The sequence below is a fragment of the Cyclopterus lumpus genome, chromosome 4, assembly GCF_009769545.1.
Source record: "Cyclopterus lumpus isolate fCycLum1 chromosome 4, fCycLum1.pri, whole genome shotgun sequence".
NCBI classification, from domain to species: domain Eukaryota; kingdom Metazoa; phylum Chordata; class Actinopteri; order Perciformes; family Cyclopteridae; genus Cyclopterus; species Cyclopterus lumpus.
In genome coordinates, this window is record NC_046969.1 from 19681759 (window position 1) to 19708747 (window position 26989).

Here is a 26989-nt window from a genome sequence, read left to right on the forward strand (position 1 = left end):
TGTTAACGCGTCAATCATATTTATATAAATAAATTCAGCTAATTAATTCCCCCTTGTTTTCAACAAAGAACTCGTGGTCCAGCAGCTTTATGCAAACGGCAGATAACACTGTTGTGAGTCACAACAAAACACTGGACAGACGTCTTTGAACTCGTGCAAGAACTCAAAGCGAAAAACGGAAAGAAAAAACAAACATTTTTGGAAGCCCAACTCCGAACGGAACGTATTTCACCGCTTATCCTCGCCGTGCATTTGCATACAGTTGATGGAAACCCCTGGGTACAGTCAGCAGCATGACAGTGGGTTATGAAGGCTTCCGTGAGGCTCTGGGGTGTGGATCTGAGCCAGTTTGAAGGGGAGCCGAACCAATGAAGAGCCCACAGCGGATTAGACACCCACAGCTTCATGTCGCTTTAATGCGGCGAGTCAGGGATTTTCTTACGCTTTTGCCTAAACGCTCAGGGTTTTCTCATGGCCTTCTTTCTCTCTCGTTCCCTTCCTCTTGAAGTCCTATTTTCTCTGTAAATAGCAGAGTAATGTCGTCTCCAGTGCAACACACCCCATCCATCTACCGCGATCCTGCTTCCTTTGCCCGTGTGACTTGTCCGACGTTAACTGGAGTTGCATCGGATTGATAGTTACGATCCCGTGGCATTTGAAATCTGTCGTCTCACACAACTGCACGTCTCCTCAGGGTGTTCGGGAAAAAAAATAATCTTTTCTTTTCGCGGAAGTCAAATAAAGTTCAAAATGGTAGAAATGCAGCTGTACTGATGGAGCCCATTAATCAATTTACTGTGAATAATTCGCCGTCAAATACAAAATAAATTTAATTCAAACACTGCCAGCACGCTAACCCCGAATTCACAATACAACAAACCTAAAATATATTACCCACACAAACACACACTCACACCTCAAATTCCCTTGACAACAGTCTGACTGGCAGAGGCTAAAGACAGAGTAGGCGTCCGTAATTGAACAAACATAACAATGTAAATATTTACTAATACTATCCATTGGGGATACAGGCCAAATCCCACAATTGATTTACTCTCTTTCCGCCCCTTTGCTCTTTTCTTCGCACACACACAAACAAAATAACACGCCAAATTCACACACACACACACACACACACACACACACACACACACACACACACACACACACACACACACACACAAACACACACACTAACTAGCACTCTTCCCGGTTTGTTTCCTCAGTATTCTGCTCGCCCGTGATCATTAAAAGAGATGGAGATATATTGGTCTGTCTATCCTCTTACCAGGGGTGACCTGTAGCCCATCTGGGCTGGCGATGACAGGAGATCCCTGGGAAATAGCGGCGAGTGCGTCTCGGGGACGGAGCCCACGCCACTGGCTGCTAGTCCCGAGAGCTGCCCGTACCTCGCCATCATCTTGAGATGCTGCTCACAGAACACACACACTCATACACAGACACAGGAGGAGAGGGGAGGAGAGAGAGAGAGAGAGAAAGAGAGAGAGGGAGAGAGCGAGAAACGAGAGAGAGAGAGAGAGAGATAAAAGAGAGAGAGAGAGAGAGAGAGAGGAAAGAGAGAGGGAAGGGGTGTGAGGGAAGGGAAGGAGAACAGATAACAGCAGGTAGGAAGGACGGTGAGAATGGTAAAGGACAGAAGAGGGAGTGGGGAGGGAGGGGGCGGGGGGACATGTAGAAAGAGGAGGTAGAGGGGGATTACAGAACACTTTGCTCTCACACAAATGCATGTGTAAACACACACACACACACACACACACACACACACACACACACTCGCACACACACACTCACACTTACAGACGTACTGTACGTGCACATGAAGGGACACATACAATTTTAGCCCCAGGTGGGCAATCTCACAAGCAAGCCCATGTTGGATGGGTTTGATAGCTACCTTGGTTTTGTTACAATAGAGGGATATAAAGTCTGGGCTCTCTTATTATTACAAGCCAGGTTGAGTGTGAGAAGCGTAGCAGCCCCTTTTTCTCCGTAACGACTATAGAGCTGGGGGAAAAATATATAATAAACAGCTGCTGTTACCAATCATCCCCTCTGTCTCCTGACGATGAGCATACAGAAATGTACAGACACGCACGGACATACAATAAGACACATGACGGAATGGTCGGCAGCAGACACGCACAGGTGAAGTGTGGAGAAAGAAGCAAATCCAAATCTCTTTACCTCATTGCTCAACAAAGCGGCGTTTAGGGTTCGGCTTATTTCGAACATGTTCAGGTTTGGTGCGTTTTGTTGTTGTTTCAGATGCTCTTCAGTTCTTTGCTCCCCGTTTTTCTTCTCTACGGTTGGGAGTCAGTCCCCGGAACCAACAAAAAAAAAAAAAAAAAAGAAAGAAAGAAAGAAAGAACAAAATGAAAGAAATTGGAAAAAAAGGAGGGGGGGGGGATTAAAAAAAGAAAAGAAGAAGAAAAATCCTCTTTTAATTTTCTGATTTTGGAGTTGTGATTTTTCAGTGCTCTGTTTTTTTTCTCTCTTGTCTGCTGATGCACCTCTCTGCAGGCTTGTGGCTGTCGTGGAGGCGTTTGTGTCCAGGGTCTCCACACACGTCTGAGGAGTCGATATGCTGTTTCTTTTTTTTTTTGTGGCTTTTTTAAAAAATCTCCCCAGAGTCAGCACATTAAAACAGGCAGTCAGGCGGTCGGTGGGTCGGGTTGGCGGGCTGGCTGGCTCCCTTATCTGTCCCCCGCACACTGGCTCACACAATACGCTCCGATCCTCACACTGCTCGCTAGCAGATTAGCCTGTCCCAAAACATAGCACTTAGTTTAAACTCCCCTCCTTTTTGCTCTCTCTCCCTCCCTCCCTCCCTCCCTCTCTCTCTCTCTCTCTCTCTCTCTCTCTGGTTCGCTCCTTTGCTCTCCCTCCCTCTCTCACTCCATCTCTCTCTCTCTCCTCCTATTGCTCACGCACTGATGCAGCTACAGTTCACTGTGCTTCCACAAGGTGGGAAGACTGTTCTAGCAACAGCGACACCATCGCAGCCACATCCCTTCTTCTCCGTGCCACTCCTATCTTTTAGATTTTCCTCCCTTCTACCCTTTTCTGTGTGCGTCTATAAAACACAGGTATAAACGGTGACGCAGCATTTGCACTTATTGTAGCTCTCACTCTCTGACCATATCAAACTTGCAGCCGCAAGGATAAGCGGATTGGTGAGGGGTGTACGAGGACTAATGTCGTTCAGTCCGGTTATCTAATTACGGCTTTTACAAAAACAGGTTGTGGATTCAAGTTTGGAAAAGAACTATCAAATACTTCCGGGAGGGAAATAATTTAGCACTATACCTTGGAGGTGTTTTTTGGTGAAAGTTACATGTGAAGTAATGGAATGTAATAAAAACCGGCACACTATCAAGACACCTCAAGGGAGTGGAAATGAATGGTACCTCTCAGTAAAGGGGCAGCAGAGGAAAAAAGTGAGGGGTTGGGCTGATGCGAGCATCAAGGTCAGGTGGTTGTCCTTTTCCTCAGCAGGGTGTGGCCCAGAGATGACGAAGCAGCTAGTCACAGGCATGGCAGGAGATTCCAACTACGGGAACAAGTAAACAAGGGGGAAAAAAGGATGAGGGAGACGCGATTCACTACACTGTTCGGTTTTCATAACACCTGAGAATGTATCACTCACAGTGGACTGTGTCTGCAGTGTATATGTAAGTCAAAATGTGCATAGCATCGAAGCCCATGAGAAAATAAAGCAAGACAAAGTGTTTTATGAAAATGACACTGGAGTGGTGATTGGAACCGCCATCATCTTCACTAACGCTCATCTTCTTCCTCCCAGCTCCTTCAGCGTGGCAAAGGATTTATTCCTCGTGCTTTGAATGTGCTTTTTGCCATCTTGGAACAGAGCAGGGAGAGCGGACATTTAATAGCAGCCTATTGACACTGAACCATCTGTTTAGGTGGACACCGTCCAGCACAGCGGAGAGGAAGGGAGGGAGAAAGGGACGGAGAGACGGAGGAAGCGACGGATTTAAAGAGAGGGTGACGGTTAATGGATGAGAGAGGGGGTAAAAGGCGAGGTACACAACGAAGCAGAGGAAGTGTCAGCAAACTGTTTTAACGGGTTTTTACGTGAAGCAAGAAATGAAAGAATATGGAGATAGACCCACACTTGTCAAGGATGTGGCATGTAACATTGTTTGCATTTTTTTTTCATTAGCACATTTTCATCAGTAGCAGGATATTCCGATGCCTCGTAAACTGTTTAGCTGTGTTGGCTTCAATTCCATTTTTTCCCCTCCCTTCCCTCAGAAAAGGGCTGCTAGCCACATCTCTGTTCTGTAAAGCCCGCAGTCTCTAGGGAAGGCTGGTCCGGCAGAGCCCTGGGGGGGGAGCTGTCAGTTGAATCATCCAGAGTGAGGGCTGATTCCTCAGTCAGCTGCCTCTCAAGCCTGCCTCTCTGACCAAGCCTCACTCCCCTGAGCCCCCTGATTGCTGTCACCATAGTGATTCTGTGTGTACTACCGGCTGGTCTCTGCACCCCCCCCCCCCCCCCCCCCCCCACACCCCCACACCCCCACACCCTGCCTCTCACAACCACCCGCCTCCGACTCGCTGCCCCTTGTGCCCTGTGTTTTGATTTTTGCATGACTTCCTCCCTCATTGAAGATGGACTATGTGTGTAAGTCCTTAGCTGGCCACAGTAAAAGGATTTCCCTGTACTGTGCTGGAATACAAATAAAAAAACATAGATTTGACACACACACACACACACACACACACACACACACACACACACGCACGCACGCACGCACAGAGAGCTTCAGGCTGGAAACATAAACAAGATTTTCTTGCTTTCCTTCAGTTGTGGTACTGAGCTACAAGCACTGACTTATTTGGTCATTTCACAGTTTAGAAGAAAAAGTATATTTCTGAAAGAATGAAAAGCAGGGCTTAAAAATACCTTTGCTGTGCCAAAGCTCCTGTTTCCCGAGGGGTTTCTGACTGGATTGTGCGATGTGTCCTCCAGTCACTCGCCACCCACGCTTAAAATAGCCACGGTTTCTTAATGTTGCATTCAGTATTAAATCATGACAGGGATGTCTACATGTGAAGCACATTCATATGTTCAGAAATCATTAAAAGGTCAAAAATGTTTTGATAAGCATATGAAAATACACTCTCCTGAGAGATAATTAAAATTTGAGAGACCACGGTGTGGACGGTACTTCTCTTTCATGTTCTCCTGTTTTCAAGAGATGGATGAGTTCATTAAATCATTGCTGCACTTTGCAGAAATCATGACAAAATAACAAAACACATACGCATATGCATGCAGAGTCTTACTTGGGCAGAAGCTAGAGGGGTTATTGTAGAAAGTGTTGCTATTTTTTTGTCCTTCTACAAATATGTCTTAAAGGAGGACACCCCAATATAGAATATGGAGCTTTAAGGGAAAAGGAAAACCATCACAACAAAAAGTCTCTGCTGCAAGAAACTCCCATACAACCTATTACATCTAATTGTTTGTAATACGTAGATTTAAATAATCCTTACCCTCCATACCTTAATGTCAGTTTCCCTTCAAAATAACAATGTCACAGCCTACGACAAGAGACATTTAAAAATAGCCATATCTGACAGCTCGTGTCATGTTATGTTATGTATTTTCAATTATTACTGTGATACTATTGAATATAATGTTGTTATGAAAATTCTGTCTTTCACAAGCCAACAACCAAATGTGAGTTTCAGCCATAAGATCTGGCAGAACGTTAAATTCAACGATATGCAGTCTCTCTATTTGATAAGATTTGAGAAACAAGGGAAACATGTAGAGTATCTAATTCATTCTTCTCATGCTCCATAATTCTCCCTTTTGAAAATGAATGATTGTACCACCATAGAGCTCTTTAATTGGCATAGTGTTCAAGGAATGACATAGCATGGAGGACAGCTATTCAATTTTCAATTTTAGCGAAATATTACACAGCAGCTCTGTATTCTCTTCCTGTCATCTGAAAAATAATCAGTCTGACCTATCTACTCAGCGGCCTGTTGATGCTTGCCATCAAACACAGATCACACACAGAGAGAAAAATCATTGCCCTCTCCCTGGTCTTTTTAATTTAGTCCCGTTACACACAGCTTATAACCTGAAAATTAGCAGCAGCCTGTCAGCCTCTTGCTCCAGGAGCTGTGTGACTGCTCATTTGATGTACTTAATCAGGTGCAGCCTTTGTAATGGGAAAGAAATAGGGCCAGGCTTGATTGGCCTTGATGACATCTATGCTACAATTGTCTAGAAAACCTCCAGCTTTAATCAATCGGCAGGATGATTCAGAATCTCTGTCTGCTGTCTGATGCCATTATTGGCTTTCCTCTCCGAAAAATACCATTCAAAATGCAGGTATGGTTGTGATAAAAGTGAGGTGTGTACAATATACTGACTAGAGTTCAGATTATGTGCAATAGGAGTCATTACTAGTTTAGTGTTGCCTGCCAAATGTGAACGTTGTATGTTTCACGCTGACACATCTTCCCTAAACATAATAGCAATAGTATTGGAACTGTTAATTCAGTACATTTAGTAAATGTTAGTACTTGGGGTTTTCAGACAGAGACTACATCTAAATTATGTCTTTCAGAATCATCTTCTCTTGCCACACTGATAGTTTTTGACATGTAATCAGCACTCCAGAAAAAAACACCGATCTTATTTTTTGCTACTTTTGTTTTGCTTTAGGTCTGTTTAATCATGTGTGCACTTAAGGAAACAAATCATCAACAGCAAATCCAAATAGTGTGTTGTTGCTATTGTATATAACTCAACACGTGGACTCGGCTCCGCTTACCTCTATGACCTGCAAACCGAGGTCTCTTGGTGATGGGCGATGACAGCGCCTCTGCCTCTTCCTCCTGCTCCGTTGCCGTGGCAACACACATGGAGCGTCGGCTGCCCAGTAACAGAACGGAGAGGAAGATGGAGGAAAACCCTGTTAGAGACGTCGAGACTGGTGTGTAAACACGAGCCATACTTGGCTTCTTCTTCGTCGCTTTCCGAGCGGAAGGACGCAGGGTGATGCCCAGCTGTCCGACATACAGCGCGTGCATGCTTCGGGCTCGCTGCGTGTCTTTGTATTGACGTACTGACGTGAAGCGCGCTAACGCTCTAGCTAGCAGGGACAAGGATGTAAACAAGAGTCATGGCACCAGTTCGTTACGAGGGCTCCGGCGTTGCTAACACATGGCAAGACGTGTGTTGGCAACGTGCGTTAGCTCCCGGAAATACTTCATCAAACGTCTGTTGACGTAAAGCAGTATAGTGCAGGTGTAGTGGCTGTGAGTGGCTGCTGCTAGCTAGGTGCTGCACTCAACTGCTGGGGAGCTAATAAGCTAGCAGTTGGTATTTCTATAGTGATTTGTTGTTCGTCCTCCTGTTACATATATATATATATATATATATATATATATATATATATATATATAAAAAGAACAACTATTATAAAATTAATGGCTTTCCATTTTTATATACAAAAGCTCAAACAAATCCAAACATTTAGGCATATATTGTCCATTTGTGCTGCAAACATCATCATAAAGATTTATTTCAACCTTTTGCATGTTTTATTTATTTGTGTTACTCCATTTTGCAACTGAGATCCACGTTTTCTTTGCAGTTTAAAGTCAATACAACTCACTCTTAGTAAGATGTCAAGTATACAGTACATCACTAGGCTATTTATATGGGTCAACATTTATCTTTTACTTTGTTTTATCTTTATCTTTTCATTTTTACTCATAATTTCGGTTTAGTGGTGTAGTGCAATATATGTTTTTACGTTGAGGTCAACAATCTAGGACTGTTTTATTCTGTATGGGAAACTCATTTATTTCTAGCTAAGCGCTTGAGTTGTTTAAAATTAAGTTAGATACAGTTTACGTATCAAATTTATACTGAACACAAATGCACAGGTGAGACTCTTCCTAATCTTACACATTGCATTTGTTTTTCAGGTAGTGAAACTGGAGGAGAGGAGGCCTTGGTGGGAAATGTGAACAAGCTGATGGTGAGCCCACCAGGTTACTCCGGACCTCCGCGAAAAGGACATCTGCTTTTTGATGCTTGCTTTGAGAGTGGTAAGTAGTAAACTTGCGAAAGACACAATAATAAAATATTAAAGGTAGGAGGTAAAGTGTTAATCCAGTAAATGTTATTTTATTGTTATTGTCATATTGGCGACATCCTACTTTGGTATTGTGTACCACTGTTATGGAGGAGGCTGCAAATAAGCGTCAATGCAAGATTTTGTATGGGAATCTCTCTCATGTAACACAGCACACACACACACACACACACACACACACACACACACACACACACACACACACACACACACACACACACACACACAGTACAAAGAGGTGGATATTTTACAAACAGTATTCTGGTTAAGGCTTTGCCTCGTCACTCACAAAATTTACTTGAACGCATCCTTGAACCTATAAACCTGGAAAAACATGGAAAGTAAAAATACTGCCAAACATTTCCTGGATAACGTTGAGCTGTTTTTTAGTCATAAAATGAGCCCCAACTAATAATATTACCATTACTTATACTACGAAATACTGCTATAATGCTACTAATAATTTATAAATTTCCAGTTTGTATTACCTTTTAATAGAAGAAATTAAAATCAAAGTACATGAAAAGAGTTTGAAGCGAGTTTACAGAAGTCAATAAGAAATCTATTCCAGGAGTTGGGCACAAAAGCAGAAGGCATCTTCAGCTTACATAATTGCCTTAGATCATTTTGTATATAGCAACTGACTGTGAGTCTGTGTATCTGAGAGCTCTATCAAGACTCTGACATATCTTGGCAACAGTATAATTAGGAACTTCATCTATAGATTTATGGAGAAGTGCTCGTCTCTTAAAATCTTTATTATGAATAACTAGAACTCAGCGCAGGTCTTGTTTGAGCTATTTTCTTGCAGCCACCTTCTACTTCTATTCCTCCTGTACTAGGGCCAGTGTGGCTGTAATGAGAAATATGTTAAGTATCCTTGTAAGGGTGATTGACATGTCACCGTGTCTCTTTTGTTGGAGCTAGGCATACAGTACGATAAGTTAATGTGCTCAAGTGGCATTTGTTAATGGCCTTTGTTTGCCACTTCGTCTGACAGCTGAATGGCACAATAATGAAAATAAGGAAGTTATTAACCACTGACCAGGTAAGTTAGTTAGACCCACACACTATTTCCTATTTCCACAGGCAGACGGACATGAACTGTAACGCCACCTTGTTCACTTTCTGATGTGTGGCCTTGGTGGCATTGTCAAAGTTGTTCTCTAAAGTTGATTGTAACTGTCATAAAGTGTCGGATACACTTTTTCAGAGAGGAAGAGAATACAAATAAGTTCAGTGTAGCCACTCCTCTATGGGCACATGAAGGGATAAATAAGGGAACCAGTACAAAACTGTGGATACGCATGAAGATGAATGCATACATAGCACTGCTGCGTGGAGATCTAAATAAATGTAACATTAGGAGGATTGTGCTGAGATATCAGTGTGGTGATTGCCCTTTTTTTATAAATGCGCCTTTTTTCCCAGATGACATGGCCAGAGGAGCTTAGACATTGATTAATGGCCGCTGAGCTTCCACACTGAGATCAGCTAACATACCAGTGTCTCTGGCTCCGGATGTATCTCCTGAATGATTTATGGAATTGATATTAATCTCTTTCCAGTAAATGCATTACTAAAGTTACAATGGGGGATGAATTGATGTTTGCCAGCTAATGTCAAATTAATGCCCTATTGCGGTTCCAGTTGAGGATTACGGATTTTGTCCACCTTACTTGAAAGTAAGCCTTGATATTAGTTTATGATAGTTCTTTTACAGTGTACTTATTGTTTATGCCTGGATAACTTGTACCAAGCAGTTAAAAGGTAAAACATAATTTGCACAAACTACTGAATCCACTCCATTCACAAATTCTATCAATGTCATCATTTTACAATCGTATACGTGACATTATTATCCTTTAGGTAACATTAGGGACACCAGCAAGAGTATGATCAATTGTATTAGTTCTCCATCCTCAAAACCCAGCCGAGTATTGCCAATTCTTTGCCAATGAGGTAAAGCTCATCAAACCATTTGGCCTGAATTACAGTTGAAATGTTAGCTTAATATTAACAGGAAATTTAGCACAGAAAGATAGAATATGTGTTTTGATTCATGACTGATTTCCGTTTAATACAGTCGCTGAGTATTATATACTATAACTCCAACAAACTTGTCTTGGATTGATATCGTTGAAATGGGAAACGTTTATATCCCTTGCTCTTTATTGTTACAATAAATATTTTCTTGCTTTTTAAAATATTTTTGAATGAGCTGAAACTTAATTGTTATGGACAGTAATAGATAGAATACATATGTTATTAATCTGTGGAAGTGTTTGTATGAGAAGATCTACTTATTCATACCATTTCTAAACAACATACCATTTCTTGGTTCATCCAGCCAGGAGTTTGCCATTTAGTTTTTAAAGTAGATTAAGTGCCCATATTCAAACTTGATACGATTTTGTGCATACCTGAAGTATCAGTAAGGCTTATGAAATGAGCTGCTGTTTCTCATACATTCAGTCTGATATCTTTGATACCGGTAACAGGAAGGAAATTGGAGACGAGTGTGTAAGCTCCTGCCTCATGTATTGCCTGTCGGGTGGCCATGTATATTTCTAAGAGCTATTGAAATGGTGTTTCGTGACAGTCTGTGTCTATTTTACGCTCTCACACCAGATTGAATAGCGCATTTCAAGAGGACGATTTCATTTGAAAATTCATGCAGACCTATAACTCCCCCCCCCCCCCCCCCCCCTTCCTTCCTTTTTTTTTTTTTTTTTTTCCCTTTGGTCGACAGCTATCTGCATCCCATGTACATTTTCATAAAGCACAGATTTTATTTTGTTGTGTTAGTATAGCACAGAATAACATCTATTTGGTGTATTAAAATAGACACTGGTTATGTAAGCTGTTTGCCAAAGTTATACAACCTAATTTACATTTAGATGAGGCTTAATTCACTTTGTTGTCATTCCTATGCTGATCTGAACCAGTGATGGCTCACAGATTTACATACAGGAGGTTTCTCAGGCAACAGGTCTCCTGACACAGAGTTATTCTCAACCATTAAAAGCCTTTTTTTTTTTTTTTTTTTACTTCTGCTTAACGATGACATACAGTATGATGATGATAACTGCTTTCTTAAGTCATTGCAAACCTTTCTCATTGCTTTAGTTGACTGTGTAAAGCGCGATATGTAAATGATCATTAACATATGCAAATATGTCTTTACTCGTTGAGATCATCTTTTTATGCTACTTAGGACAATGCAACAAATCAGGGTAGAGAATTGCCAACTTTGTTAATCTGTAGACATTAAGTCTTGGCCCATTGCTGTGTATTGTGTCAAGATACAGAGATTCATGAAAGTGATAAGAGCAGCCTAATTGTTTTTTAGAGTCAAATCCAAATGACATTCTTATCTTGTCTTGTCACATTTGTTTCGTCACACACTCCAACTGTTGACATTTTCAGCTAAGACCCAACATTCTTTGGCGGGTGGATCGTCACAATGTCGCTGACGAAAGTGCCATCTGTCTCTCCTAAAGATGACACTGGCAGTGCGGGCATATGGTTTTACTGCACCTCTGGACTCTGCACCAGATGTAATTAAGCACTCATTGATTAGTCCGACTGCTGTGTGCTGACAATGACTTACATAGTCAAAGAAATTCCCTGTGGGGGGAAAGTGTTTAATGGGGTCCATTGATAAGCGCAACCCATAGACTCATCTGGCTTCACAATCAATTCCCTCAATACAATCCACCCTATATGGCAGACTGGAGGACAGATATGCACACACCGGGTTTTCTGTCAGTGAGGATCCAAATAGTCGAGGCCTTTTCAGAATCTAAACATTAAATGGGCATGAAAATATATGATTGTACAGAATGACAATGTTAATAAATTCACATTTTGTGAATGTCTTATCTAACCCTGCTCACGTCAACATAACAGCTGGCCGAAGGAAGAAGGCAGTCTTCTCTCACACTTCTTCAGATGTCTTAAGTGATCTAAATACTTTAGGCTTGTATTTGTCTACTATATTGCCTATTCACTGTTTTCATTTCCCATCTTATTCACTGAATATCATCTCCATAATGTGTAGAGATTATTCTGTGTTGTTAGTTAGGTGGCTAATTATGCAACACGATACCTGACACACTAAACTATGACGCTAGAGGAGTGAACACTCACTGCCGGCCTGATCTCATCGTCAGAGGAATATCAAAAGTAGGTCAATGCCTGTGTTTATGCTTTATGCCGTCACACTTTCTCCAAACGAAGGTTCCCACCTCTGACATTAAAGACCTTATAGAATCGCTCGATTTAAAATCCCACCTCAGTAATGATAAGTGATGAAGAAATGTTTCCTTTTTATCGTCGAGCTAAAGAAAGAAAAGAGAGAAAAGACGTCTGCCGGGAGATAAGTAATGAGGATAAATGTAGAAAACATATTTCCACTGTTCACTGATGATGAAAGTTTCTTTGTTTTTCCCTTTTTGCTTTTTTGCCCCCATTTAATTGTCTTGTTCCTTTCTTCCAACACCGAACAGTGTGTTTAATCTGCCCGATCTTATCTTCTCCCAGAAATGGTCCCTCTAAAGAATGACTGATTCTGAGTACAGAAGAAAAGAATAATATGAATACTGGGAGGGGTTGGGGGGGGCTGGTTGGGAGAGAACGCAGTCAAGCTTGTCAGAAGATATTTATATACTCCAGAGTGCCCCATGAATCAGGATAGTTGAGTTTCCATTGATTAAAGAAGAGGGAAACGTTTATACAATCAAGCTAGATGCTCAGAGCGAGTGGCTTTGGAGAGGCCGGAGCTCGCTGCAGTGTACATCTCTCGGCCTCGCCTCCCTCTCTCACCAAAAACAACCCAGAGTGAAAGGAGAGGCAGGAAAAAGGGAAATACTGTACACATGAAAACATTTCTTTATTCGACATCATCAAAATTCGTATATATATTTCTCCCTCTCGCATGAGGATGTTTCTCAGTATCGTGAGTTGTGCACTCTCGCGGCTTTCGATGTTTTACATGAAGCGCATTTTTGTTTATTATTTTGCGTATAGCTCACCGGCCTTAGATTGCTCTAACTCTTATGGGCTTTCCAAAGCAAGATCCATTCGTCTGAGTGGGAGGGAGCACCACTGACATCTGATGTATTGAGAGGCACTCTCAGTCTCTCCGTCTCTCTTACATGTCCTTGGCAGCTGAGAAGCTTCACTGCTCAAATCACTAAATGGCCTCTCCAGTTTCCCTTTTAGCAGTTTTCTCTCCGCTCTTTCTTGTAGAGTATGGAGATAAATTTGAGTTGTCCAGGGACCGTTGCTTTTGATTTATGCTATTCATTGGCCATTTGTATCCATAAGAGATTACTCTTTATTATTATTGTGTTTTTTTATTATCGCCATGTCCTATCTCTGGCTTTCTTCGGGCATATTTTGTCGGTTTTATGTCCTTTGGTGTGCCGTATCGTGCCATGTTAGTTGGGATGTGTTGTATTGGTTTGACCCTGAGGGAAGCTTCCCAACAGGGGCATTTGCTAAGCACAACAACTTGCATGCAGTGTCTATAAAGTGACTGAAGACCACTTTTTGAAGTTCTCGATCTCAGACCCAGAAATCTGACAAGACAACGACTGCCGGGTTGGTTTATTTGATCACATCGTTACAAATGAACTTTCCCTCACGTAAAAATTCCCCTTTTGATTATTTGATCAATATATTTTCCCTTGTACACTTATACACACGCACATGTACAACATACATAGCAGTAAAAGAGGTGAATATAGAAGAATCTTCATTTGTATTCTGTGGGTGTTTTTACAGGCATTTGGATCCTTTCCGATCCATTTCAGGAGTGCCTCAGTAGATCCACATTTCATCCTAAGCGTGTCATGCGGTGTGTAACTCTCGCTGCTGGTCTTGTCAATCTTGTCTCCTTCTCGATACACTCTGGTCTTCGTCATGACTCGGTTTGTGTGTAGCTGGCCTTGACCACAACACTGTTGACATTTTGACTTTCAGCGAGCACCTACCTGATCGATACCGCCTACCAACTCTCAACAGAGATGAGCAAGGAGCGAGATGGCTCACTCGTTAGCTACTTCTCTCTCTTTTTTTCCGTAGCGTAAGATGGAAGTAGCCGGGGAGCCATCTTGCTTCTTTCTCATTCCCTATTTCAAGTTGCACATGTGCAATACCCATCAGACAGGGCTTAGTGACATGTGTTGTTATTCCTGTGTAGCCTAAATGAGACGATAAATTATATGAATAAGTGATATCGGAGACCGGCATACACGCCAATACCTTGTCCAGAATTTGAGGCTTTATAGGATTCTTTTGCAATATTTGGAACAACTTGCAAAAAGCCAACTAAGTGGCTCACAAGTTTGTCATTTTAACTTAAAATGTCATTTCAGGATTGCACTTCTGCTCATTTCCGCTGCTTATAGATTACCGTTGTTTGTTATCTTAATTTGATTGTTTGAGAAGAAGCAACACTCCGAAGGTGGTCGATCTGAGAATCACAATAACAACACACGACAAGTATCTTCCTCTATCACATGGCTTCAAGGGGGCTTGACCGAGTGCTCTGCCATGGGAGGTGAGCAGTGATATCAGTAGGATTGCACCGAATGCAGAGCGAGTGAAACTTTGCGATAATCCTGTTGCATGTGGTCCCGTCTAATCACTGAGTGAACACATTGGCTCAGTTGCGGTGGTCTGCCAGGAAGTAGTACAAACAACCTCAGTGTTTTGTAAGTTAATTGTTGATGATTCTGATATGAGCTTAGGAGACCCAGCCAGCACCTCACCTTCTCAAAATGTCACCAAATGCTAGCAGCAGCTCCAAGCATGTTTTGGACTTTTTGAGTAATGAAAGGATTTGATTATCAACTGTACACACGGTGTGGCTGTGAGATTTGGAAAGGTTGAGGTGGGGCGTATTCGGACACTGGGTTTTTCCATAAGAAAATGGCCTTTTTGTAACATACAAATTGGCATTTGTGTGACGGTTTGACGCAAACAGGTTTAACTTTGTTGTTGTTTTTAAATTCCAGCTCGAGGCTATTTTGTGTTCTCAATGTACTTTGGAGCATCACTACTCATTGGCTCAGGGCCTGCCTCCAGCATCTTGATACAAGTGTGCTGCGAGTGAAAATTACTGCGACCAGGTTTCGGCATTGCACAAGTGGCGCTCGCGCACAAGGCTCCAGTGATTCATCCAGTAATTCATTTTGAAGCAATTCCTGACAGCATAAATAGAGTTTCAGAGCAGACGAATCATTCTTCATCCCAGTCAAGACTGCACGGTGTAGAAAAGACAAAAAAAGGGCGAGGATTTGTGATGCTTTACCAGTTCATGTCTTTCAAGATGCCTGTGTTTATTCTGCTGATTTATTTAGAAAACCTCTCAGTGAGATGAGCTTCATTGGTGTGCCAGGGTTTGTTTGATAACACAAATTCATGTACATAATATGTGTATACAGTGAAGGGTGAAATACTGATAGGAGCAGAATTTTGATAGAATACATTTTGGTCTGAATTCAGGCAGCAATCTTGTAGGTCTGCTGCTCAAAGTAAACAGCATTGAAATTCACTCCTCGGGGGCAAATGCTGTTATGAGGATTCATTTCCTGTGGACATTTCAAACAGTTCTTAATAGTGAACTTATTGGAATGTGCTCTAGTTTTTACAGACTAAAGTAGTATCTATTTGTTTTGAGAGGTTCGATGTTTAGCCTTATTTTTATTTATTTTAAATATATATATATCACAATCTCTAAAAGGACAAAATAAATCCTTTCCAAACACTCCTGTGAAGCAGCATGCTTTTCTTTTTGTAACAATACAAAACTGTGTTTAATTAATTTGACTTATACGCCACTCTACTTACTGAGATTGTCTCCCAGGGCTTCAGTTCTTGAGGGGTCATCCCATCCTACTCCATTATGATTTGAACCACAACATAATGCAGAGATGTCAACATGCAAAGCTGTTTGGAGTCCTTTCTTCCTTAATTAATTCATCCCAGTTATCATCTCTGCATCATGCATCGGGCATCAGGAGCCTCCTGCTAAGATGGTAAAACTTCATCCCAAAAAGCTCCCTGAGCTCTTCATTAATGATGAATTATGTCGAAATTGATTTACCAAATGATGTCTGTTAATTTCCCATATCCGATGGAAAAAAATGGATTAGGTTGTCATAGAATGGATTACCTTTATGTTGTATTCTAGAAAGAACAATAATTTATATTTGTACCTTGTGACTTCTTATATATATATATATATATATATATATATATATATATATGTAAAAAGTCACAAGGTACAAATATACATTATTGTTCTTATATATATAGATATAGTTCTCTCTGTGTCTTAATTTCTCTTAATTGCACGAAGGTTTGGGTGCTGTGCCTGGAAAAATGCTTGCTGAAAGACTCCTTGATCTTCTGGTTTTTGAATGGCATTCAGTAATGCCTTTTCCTGCATTTCCTTTTTTTCCCGTCCCTTTCTCAAAAGCTGGCATTGCATTGACAGTAGCAGCACTTAATGTAATTCCCTAGATTGAAAAGCTGCTCCACAATGAGAGATTTCCTCTGCGTTGCTCTTAACTGTTGACAAACCCACCCTTGGGTTTAAAGACATCCTCTCTCCTGATTTGCTCAACTACTGGATTCACTCTTGCCACATCACCTTTTAGCCTGTTAAATATGGACCAATCTGATTAGCACACCCAATACTGGACTGGTCAATCAAATAAATACCGAAAAAGCACAAGTGGTTGAGCAGATTACAAAAAGGGATTCTTGACATTAGAGATGGAGCTCACGTGTTTTTGTAACAGTTCAGCTCCACACCTTCTTTCTGTTAATAGTTGTTTTCATTATATCTGTTTGTCTATTAACTCTCTTGTCCTTTCAGACCCGGTCATTCACACCTGATCATCCTTCATTCCCTTCACCTGGTTCTCTCGCCCATCTCACCTGCAGCCCATTCCCTCATTAGTCACTCACTACTTAGGTTCCCTCACTTGTCCTCTGCCAGATTGTCTTGTGTTTTGAGACCAAGTTCTCCAGCGTTCCATAGTCTGTGTCCCTGTTTCTGTCTGTTCTGTTCCTGCCGTTACTCCAGTAAAGGATTATTATTTGCTTACTCTGTTTTGTCCATTGTGCTTGGGTCCCTGGTCTTCGATCCGTGACAGTTTTAAATACAGGCAGTGGTCCTACCTTAGAACAAATACAGCTGACTTTATGGCTGGACTGGATTAACTGGGCGATACCTTATTTGAGAAACGGCAGTCCACTTTGGGGTGATTTGTTTGCTCTTGGACACATAGGCAGTGGAAAGAAAAACTGTTGCTTTTTGTCTGGCTCGCCTCCGTTTTTGATGACTGGCGTTTTCGGCCCTTCCTTTCTTCCTTGCTGACCTATTGGTTATTGGCCGGTGATTTCTTGCCTCCCTTGTTTCTCTTCTTTTCTTCCATAGGCTCGCTGTGTTCTTGAACTCATTACAGAGCAATCAGCCCCAGGCGTTGAAGTGTGCACCCAGAGGGAGCAATAACTGTAAATAAACACTACTGCAGGCTCTCCGATAACATGTTACCAAGATGATAACAGCCCTTTTTAGCAAGCCTGTTGACCTTCTCCTTGCCTTAGGCTTGCCAAGGACTCCTCAGCTCCCCGCGCTTTTATCTCCTAACTCTCCTCTACCACTGGAGCCGCTGGAAAGATTACTACTGAGGAAGAGAGGAAAGGGACGGAGGGTGTTACATCGAGAGAATACAGAAGAGAAGAAGAGAGGAGCGATGAGGGATCGGAGGAGAGGAAACAAAACAAGATGGAACAACAAAGAGTCGACCTGGGCAGCTGTCCCACTGCCTGTGCCGCCCGCCACCTCCTCTGTCCGTCCCCAGTCTTTGTCAGGCTCAACATAATTAACTTGTTCAAAGATAGCGTGGAATTGGAACAGACTTGTGGCCACCAACACACAGGACACACCGAAAGCAAAAGAAAGGGAGAGGGAGAGTGACGGACAGATGAGTAGACAGAAAGAAAGTGACAGAGAGTGGGAGGGAAGGGGATGACCAGGGATGGCCACGCCCGAATTCTGATGAAAACGTCATCCGACCAGCTAACAAACCGGTTTAGGCTTGAGAAACAGATGAAAGTAAAGATTGCAATTCCTCATGGTTCACTCCCCAATGCTAATGCCGAGTGTCTGACTGCAGCATGTCCAGAGCTGTGCGGCTGAAGTACTGTCTGGATGAGATTGATAATACAATTAAGCCCGTCCCAGTATAAATGCATCACTATGACCCATTACTACACCGACCGCTTCAGATGGAGCATATACCAGTCTAGCTCTAGGGCCTTATGGACAGCGAAAAAAAAAAAATACAATTATAAAAGGATAGCTCGAAAATGTGTTCTCTTTAGAATGTGCAGGCAGTCCTGTACATCATCAGATATGTGTGGGCTGCCTGCATAGCTCTCTGCTGTCCCCGGGCCCAGTTTTCTTCATATTGAAACGAGGAGCTCACTGGAGCAGAGTCGGACTCGTAACAATATATATATTTTTTCTCCCTTATTGTCCTCTCTTATTGTTTGCTCTTATCCTGGTCTTGTTGGATATTAAGAATATTTTCACAATTTTCAACATTCTGTTTACAAATGCACAATCACTTATTGTGTGTGTGTGTGTGTGTGTGTGTGTGTGTGTCTATATAACACATCAGACGAGATGAAATTGTTTCTTTACATTCAGACAATATCGTGGACAGGAGAATATCCAATCGATTGTTTATTAACAATATCATGCAATGCAGATATTTAAAGGAGTCAGAAGTTAGTACAAATATTAATGTTATAGTTTGTTGTTTGTTTGAGAGGAGGTCTCTAATTGCTGGTGGGAATATAATTGATGGCACTATGCATACTTACTAATGGTCATGCTTTGGGTCATAAACTCCATTTGTGGTACTTCTTGTCTTTGTAGGTATTGATCATCAACAAACTGATTATTGAACTGTAGACATCACCGATTTGTTTTATGTTAGAGTAATTTAGATTAGCGTTAGCTCTTTTTGGGAGAGTATCATTCCCTTCATGACCTAATAGAACTTGCAACTCCTCCAAAGTATCTCGACATCCCAGACGTCCGACCTACTCAACACTGCTGAAGCCTCATATCAGATTCAGCTGAACATTTTTTTGTACAATGTGATTGGACTACAGTGCAAAGGTTTCTATTCCCAGTAGTGGGCAGGTGAAATGACTAAAAGAACCCATCACCTTTTAAAGTTGCACATGGCATGTGAGTATTGTTGTTCAGGTCTCTTTTCATTACCTTGAAGCAACCAGCAGAGGCTCCAGGAAGGGTCTGCCAGGAAATAGCCCATGCAGCCATAACTTGTTGTTTTTACACTTGAGATATCATTTGTTAATCAGTAAGCGGATTTAGTCCGATTTTATTTAGGCTAGCTGTGTCCAGTCTTGATGCTTTGCTAAGCTACCAGGCTGCTGGCTGTGTATCGTAAAGACATGAGAGTTGGATACATCTTCTCATGTCATTCTCTGTAATGAGCACATTTTTCAAAAGGTTAAACTATTCCTTTCAGGTTGACTTGAAGAAAACAAAATCCAATCCCGGCCTTTAAAACAGTTTTAAAACATAGACTGCAGTTTAGTATACCTGTTAGGTAGTTAGATTGTGGAAACTTGGAGGTGACCTCTTTAATCTTGCCTCTAGATGAAGTGATAAGGCATCAGGGGAGAAGGCAGGCTTTAAGAAGTCATGAGGCAGGAGATTGATGTTGCCTCTGTGACAACTTGCCTTTAGGAGAGGGAGAGGGAGAGGGAGAGAGAAAGAGAGAGAGAGAGATAGAGAAACACCAGACGTTTAGCTGCAGGTCTAAACTGAGACCCCTTTACTATGGCTGCCGCTGCTGCTGGCTGGAATCAATTCTATCTTTATCAGTCCCCCTCTTCTGTGTCCAGGAATCCTCCTCAGACCGCAGAGCAGCCGGGGGGAAAACTGACGTGTTTTCCAATAATGAAATGGAACACAGCAAAATATACGTTTAAAAAAAGGTGGCTGGCTGGTCTCCCTCAGCAGCACCTCACTCGTTTAATCTCTTGTCTGGTGTTTAAACAAAGTTGCGGCTACGCCTATGTCAGTCAAAAGACATGTAACGTGCTATCTGGCGTGGGAGAGTGTATGTGTAGATTGCCAGCTATAGGCGTTGTTAATTTTGGAAAAGCAAAATTAATTGCTGTAAAAAATACCAAAGACATTTCATGTATTTGTAAATATTAGTGAAAACCTGTGTGTGAAAATATGTAAGTATTTAGGACACGGCAGCCCACACGTCTGCTAAGTAGGAAGCACTGTAACCACAGAGTCTATTTCATTTCGAAACAACTCCCCATTACCATTCTAATGGCTGGTTGTGTGAGTGAGTTCCACCTCAGGCCTGAGGCAGGCGGGCCTGCTGCTGCTGTACGATGATCCATCTGCATGGCAGAAACCATCCATCCAGTGTATAGCTACAGGCTGAAGGCCGGCCCATTGTGTGGGCTGAGCACTGTGACTGCTCCCTCTTGTACCTCCATTATGGGATTACATTAGCCAGTTTCTTCTGCTCCCTCTCCAGCTCTCTCTTACACTCACACACACACACACACACACACACACACTGAGGCTATGAGCCCATGTGTGAATGACTGACTGTCCACTTGGCCACCCTGTTTACTTGCCTATGGCCCTGTGTAATGACGCAGGTTTCATAGCCATTCTACAAACACGTTTGTTTTCAGCACCGACATATAGTGTCATGTGATTTCCACTTTTCTTGAAAGGAAGAAATGGAATACTCTACAATATGCCATTTTTACTTCATTTGTTTTCACGGGTGTGTGTGAGATACAGTGGGAGAGGAGGGATTGGAGAAAGACAGACTAAGATAGGGAGAGAAGGAGGGTTTTATTCAGGGTTTTCCTCAAGGAGAGGCTGTCATGTGTAAAATCCTGTTCAGAACCAGCAATTGTGTTTTGTTGGGCTGCACCAGCAGGGCTAAGCTGTTCATTGAAAACCAATTTGTTAATGTCTAACTGCTGCACTGGTTTTCCCTCAAGGACAAAGATTGATATTCAACATAACCTGCCAAGACATCACTGAAGAAGAATATGGAGAGTGATGATACTCAAGAGGAATTATGCAAGAGATCTCAAGGACTAGAAATGGTCTTTCCCCCCCCCCCTCTTTCATATCTTCTCACACACAGACTACAGTCTGTAGTTCATTAGTTTCACTTACACTAACACAGTCTGTCTGTTCCATAAAGAACCCAAAATAATTCTTGACAAATCTAGTGTACTGTGCATCGCTTCTCAACATCATACAGACTGAACATGAATTGTATTTGCTTTATCTAGTTCAGAGGGCATTTCACAAAAAATCAGTTGTCCGTTTACGCTAGTTAAATACTGAATTATGTGGGATTGATTAAAAGGGTCAGACTACCAGCCCACGAAAGCGTTTGAATCTGGAGGTAGCGACCATAAAATTAAAACGGGGATCAATGGCGTGTCATATCGCCGCTGCTCCGCGGGCTGAACATGTAATTCTATCGTTGAAGCCGCAGCCAACTCTCACGTCAGGCCTTCCAGCACCAGGTTCAATAACCCAGCCGCCCATGGCTGCTGGCTATTGCTACCCATGCGACAGTATTCACACACAGATACTGAGTTTGGTCACTATATCATTTGGCTCTTCTGCAGAAACCCGGCCAGTAACTGTGGTACTAGGATTGTTGACATATTAGTTTCTTTTTTTAAATTTTTATAGAGACATAGCTTGATATAAAGGTATTTGGAGATTTCTAGGAATTTTGAATTCAAAATTATTTGCAGACTGGAGAAAAATTGTGTACCAATGAAAAGCTTGCTTTAAATCAAGGGTGTGAGAAGGTTTTTGATAACGTGCCTACATATTCTCCATGCAGCTGTTAGGATTTTTTTTCCCCCCCCTTTCAGTTTTTGGGTTACTGGCAATTCAAATGTATAGCTTTACATACACACACACACACACACACATACACACACACACGTACACGCACAAACACACACACACACACACACACACACACACACACACACACACACACACACACGCACACACACACACACACATTGGTCACACTTGCCTCAAAGACTTCTGTTGTGGATGAATTCCCAATAATACTCCAACTAGGGTTATGGTGTTGTATTTGTATATTTAACCCATAGTGTTGAAAAAAAAGAGGATTTTAGAAAACACTTTTTTACAGTAAATTGGCCCCATTTACACCCAATTCATTCTTAATTGTGTAAATAAAACTTGATTGTGCCTTGCTCCCGACTAGCAGCGCATTCTTTCTGTGATGTTTTGTAAAGTCTTTCCGTCTTCATCACTAACGATAGCGAAAACCCTGATTTGTGAAAACAAATTGATGTCAAAGTAAATTATCATCACAGTTTCTGATTCTGTATCATCTCTGACAGCATTTGTAACAACGTGTCCAATCTTCTTCTGGCTTAACGACATACAGTAGTTTCACTCACTGCAATGCAACCAAAGCAATCACAGATGAACATTGATTGGCTTCATTTTGGGGTTATTTCCAGGTGACTGTGAAGTGAAAGTCTATAACCACGTGAGGATGGTTTTCACAGCGGAGATTCACAAGTCAATGTATTGGTTTCTGATAATGGTTTAAATCTACAAAAGCTTGTGCATGTAAATAACGAAAGTGCCCTCAGAGAGTGGTTGTGTTTTTTTTCCATTGAATAGCGTTATTAAGACTAATAGGAAGGGTAAACTTCGGAGCCATTATCAACTTGGTGTAATCGGCGGTATTTGGCAGTGATAGCTGCGATGTCGGTATGAGAGATGATCGATTTGATCCACATCTTTGTGGAACAGGTGCTGCTCTGCTCTCTCTTTGTCCGTGCTCGCTAGCTGCAGCTGTGTCTAGTTCAACCCTCCGCCTGCTCTTGGCTTTATCTGCATTCAATGGCTCAAGATTGCATTGCAAAACCAGCCAAAATGCTAGTCCCTGCCTGCCTGCCACTTCTTAGCTCGGGCTGGCCAGTCGGGGGGGGCCTCAGTCATCGAATCAATCATCTCTCTCTTAGTGATGATATCACACAAAAGTTCACTGTTGTCATGGTGAAATGAAGGACAGGTTACAATGTATTAACGTGTAACATAATGTGAGATCGTATTCTTCGGAACATATATTTCCAGGGGGGGGGGGGGGGATCACCTATTTCTGTGAGCACAAAACAAGAGTCTATGAATGAGTACATCAAGTACAACAATATTTCAGCACAGCTGAGCCACTCCCTTTACACTTAAAGCGACCTGCAGAGAGAGATTTCTTTTCCAGGCTCCTGTGTGCTGGAATGAGACGCCACTCACCATTAGTGCTAGCTGCGGAAACTGTCGGTGGATGGGCTTCAAATGTAAATACGAATCAATCACCAGCTCGTTGTTGCACAATATCCTCTTGCAATTTCTTTCTCGCTGCTTGTGTGTTACTGCTGCATGCTGTGTTCAATATACAAATTTAACCTGAAATACTGGTCTTGTTGATACACCAAAGCGGCCTTATAGGTTCCTGCGGTCCTATATAAACTGATGATAGCACTTCTGTGGGTAGCGTCAGTGGAGCAGCGCAGCGTGCGTGTGTGTGCGCGTGTGTGTGTGTTGCAAGCTGACGAGTGGAATATATCTGTCCAATGGCAGAAGGGGTGGGATCTACTTTGACAGTGTGGTAGTTAGCCCATCTGTCCATAATCAGCTGTGCCTGTGTGTGCGTGCTGCTGCTGCTGCAGAGCTACTTGCCACCAGGTGGTCAACAGTGCCCTGATGTAGAGTTGTGGGGACGTGGAGCCTCGTTTTCTGCCAAGTTTGCCAGCGAACTTAACTCTTTAGCAGCTGCCTGGAATTGACTGGTCTCGTGCATTGGGTTAAGCACAGCATTCTGTGGAAATAAACTGTCAATGTGTCATTTTCTTTCCCGTGCAAGTAGGCTAACACCCTCTCTTCTCACTCCCTCCCCCCCCCTGTCTTTTTTCTTTGACAATCATTAATTCACGGGTGATGCACCACAAGCGTCTCCACTACATGTGTGCCCACATATGAATCAGAAGATACGGCCTATATTTAGAAAGCTTGTCATGTAATCATCTACTACCAAGTCATATTATAGACAGCTAGGAGAATTGGAAGCGAGTAAATAGTTCCCATCGGATTAATTATCCTTCCACTGATCATCTGGATCTTTTTGCTGTGGATAGAATATTGTGTGTCAGATATGGATGGCTGGAAAAGCCCCGTCTGTTGGTCTTTCTGCTCCTCATAGTAAATGCTCTCTGTGGGCACTGACTCGGTTTGAAAAACTTCCCAAAGTGGTTGAATGTGCAAATACTGCAGTAATAAACCATGCAGGGTACCACCATGACAGTGAAGCACTATTAGTAGACACTTATTGATTTAACACACGTCTTTGAAAGCCGATCCTTAATTTGAAATGAGGCTGTGCTATAACATAACTTTCTCTCGCAATTGCCCGTCTGTCTGTTTTGTCATGTTTTGAGTCCACCGATTGTGAACTTTAAGGAATGCAGAAGAAATGGTGCACTGTGGTTCTGTGCTGTGGTCTGCTGAGCTCTGTTAAAAGCTAATGTAAGCTGTTTCACTGCCTCTGCAGGGAACCTCGGCCGGGTCGACTACATCAGTGAGTTTGAGTTTGACCTCTTCATCCGCCCCGACACCTGCAACCCCCGCTTCAGAGTCTGGTTCAACTTCACAGTGGAGAACGTCCGTGAGACACAGGTCAGCATGCTGCGGACTTGTATAATGCTATCATTCATCATAAAGCAGGATTTCTTTCCCAATTCCATTTTATCTCCCATAACACACACACACTTCTACTTTAAGGTTACTAAATTGGCTCAATCATACAATATCTACCAACTGCTGACACCAATGTCCTGAAATGTGCCAGGACTCTCAGACCCTTTACTTCTGCAATGTATCCTTCCTGATGAAGGCGTGTTATGAGTACAACCGGTGTTATGTGCAAGTTTGACAAATGCATTTATGGCGGCTTCAAACTAATTAAACTGATAAATACATATTTTCCACTTCACCTCTTTACGATAAAAACCAAGCAGTCTTTATGCTAACGGTTATCTTCCGTGCATCGGTCATTGCTTACACTCCAACTTGTGGACTGGAGAATGGAGTGGGAGTTGAGCATCTATGACCCGATTGTATATCTGAGTTCATATGTGAATATTTGTTTATAGAGAGGAGTACAAATCGAAGTAGCCGTCAGACGACAGCCAATGGGCTGTTTACCTGCATTCAACCAAAGCCCACTCAAACTTTATAGGTCAATGCTACTAGGACTACAAACGGAAACCAGAATTTGTCAGATATTAAAGTCTTGTCCTGTTGCTTACAGATTCTGCATTAATTTGCATGAAAACTGTTTACAGAGAGAAAAGTCACAATACCTCCCAGAATGTCCTCTAACACACAGAAATGTGTGATCACAACACCACCCACGATGTTTCCCCTCAGAATTGAGCCAGTCATCTATTTCCTAGACTTATTGTCACTGCATTGGAGCTTGATTCTGCCACTAGCAAGCTCTGAGCTCCGTGATTGGCTGACAGAGGCGGTCACATGCCACAGAGATATGTGGGTTCAGTGGGTGTGGCTTTAGCGAGAGGGAGGCTTGCAGAAGATAGAAGGGGGGAGGGGGTAAGAGGTTGACGAAGATGAGACGGAGAAAAAAAGATAAGGACGAATCCACTGCATGCTGTTGCTGCTGTCTTCCTGTAGAGTGTCCAGCCCAGCCTATCTGAGGCTATCAGGCCTATCAGCCCATCTCCCTGCAGTGCTGTAGTCAGCACTAATCACATTTTATGGCTCTGAGATGAATGGGAGGCCTCGGCATGGAGCCGCATCGATCCCAGGGCCAGATAGACCAGCACCAGCAGTCTGCAGCCTGGGCCAACAGGATATTTGCTATTGTGGCAAAATGACAGAGAAAATGTGAGAGATAGACAGCGAGACAGCAAGCGAGGAGAGGAACACACAACAATAAAGGACAACAGATTGATAACTATCATGTATATGGCCACGCTATGTGCAGTGGCACATGCAAGAGTAAGCTTACAGGTGAGAAAACATATTCTTTGACACTGCCACGCCCTCTCTCTATAGGCAACCCCGCAAGCTTCTTTCATTGAAATCTGTTTCTTATCTGTCCAATTTCCTTCTTCAAAGAGGTCTGAATTTAATCTACTCCAGTAGAAGGTGTTGTGGTTTAAGTGCTGCCTTCGCAGTTTGCCAAGGTGTGTGTGTTTGTGTATACAGACTCTGTGATCAGATTGGGTCTGTATGCCTTCATTCGTCAGCGTTCACATACATCTTTCGTTTACATCCTCATGGTTGTAACGTCCTTATGATTTGAAACAAAAACTAAACGTAGAAATTAAACAGACAAGGAATAACAGTAAATAAACCAACTAAGTGAAGCTATGTGGGAAGAGGCTGTGCTATAGAGATATCAGTGGGTTCCAGGGGAGAACTGGGCTGTTGGAGTGTTTCATCCAGCTAAGCCTTGCTAACTCTCAGCCTGAGCCAGGGGAATGGGGAACAGTAAAAGCCCGTGATATTGGAAGTGAGATGGCCATTTTGAAGGAATGTAAGCTGGTGAAACAGATTTGGTCTGCCTCAATCAGCTTAGCAGCTTTGTGGAAATTGGCTTCACCGTTGCACCGGTTATGAT

At 42.4% G+C, this 26989-nt stretch overlaps 2 protein-coding genes across 2 annotated transcripts in view; one reads left to right on the plus strand and one right to left on the minus strand.

Moving 5' to 3' along the window:
• elavl4 (ELAV like neuron-specific RNA binding protein 4) overlaps positions 1–2253 on the minus strand; it is a 66053-nt gene extending 63800 nt beyond the window's left edge. Inside the window, 2 exon segments of the mRNA XM_034530921.1 lie at positions 1289–1429; positions 2206–2253. Of these exon segments, the coding sequence (XP_034386812.1) occupies positions 1289–1429; positions 2206–2253 (189 nt within the window).
• Positions 2254–6967: 4714 nt separating this feature from the next.
• agbl4 (ATP/GTP binding protein-like 4) overlaps positions 6968–26989 on the plus strand; it is a 236494-nt gene continuing 216472 nt past the window's right edge. The window contains exons 1-3 of the mRNA XM_034530650.1: positions 6968–7001; positions 8002–8124; positions 24896–25020. Of these exons, the coding sequence (XP_034386541.1) occupies positions 6968–7001; positions 8002–8124; positions 24896–25020 (282 nt within the window). The remainder of the gene's footprint in view (positions 7002–8001; positions 8125–24895; positions 25021–26989) is intronic.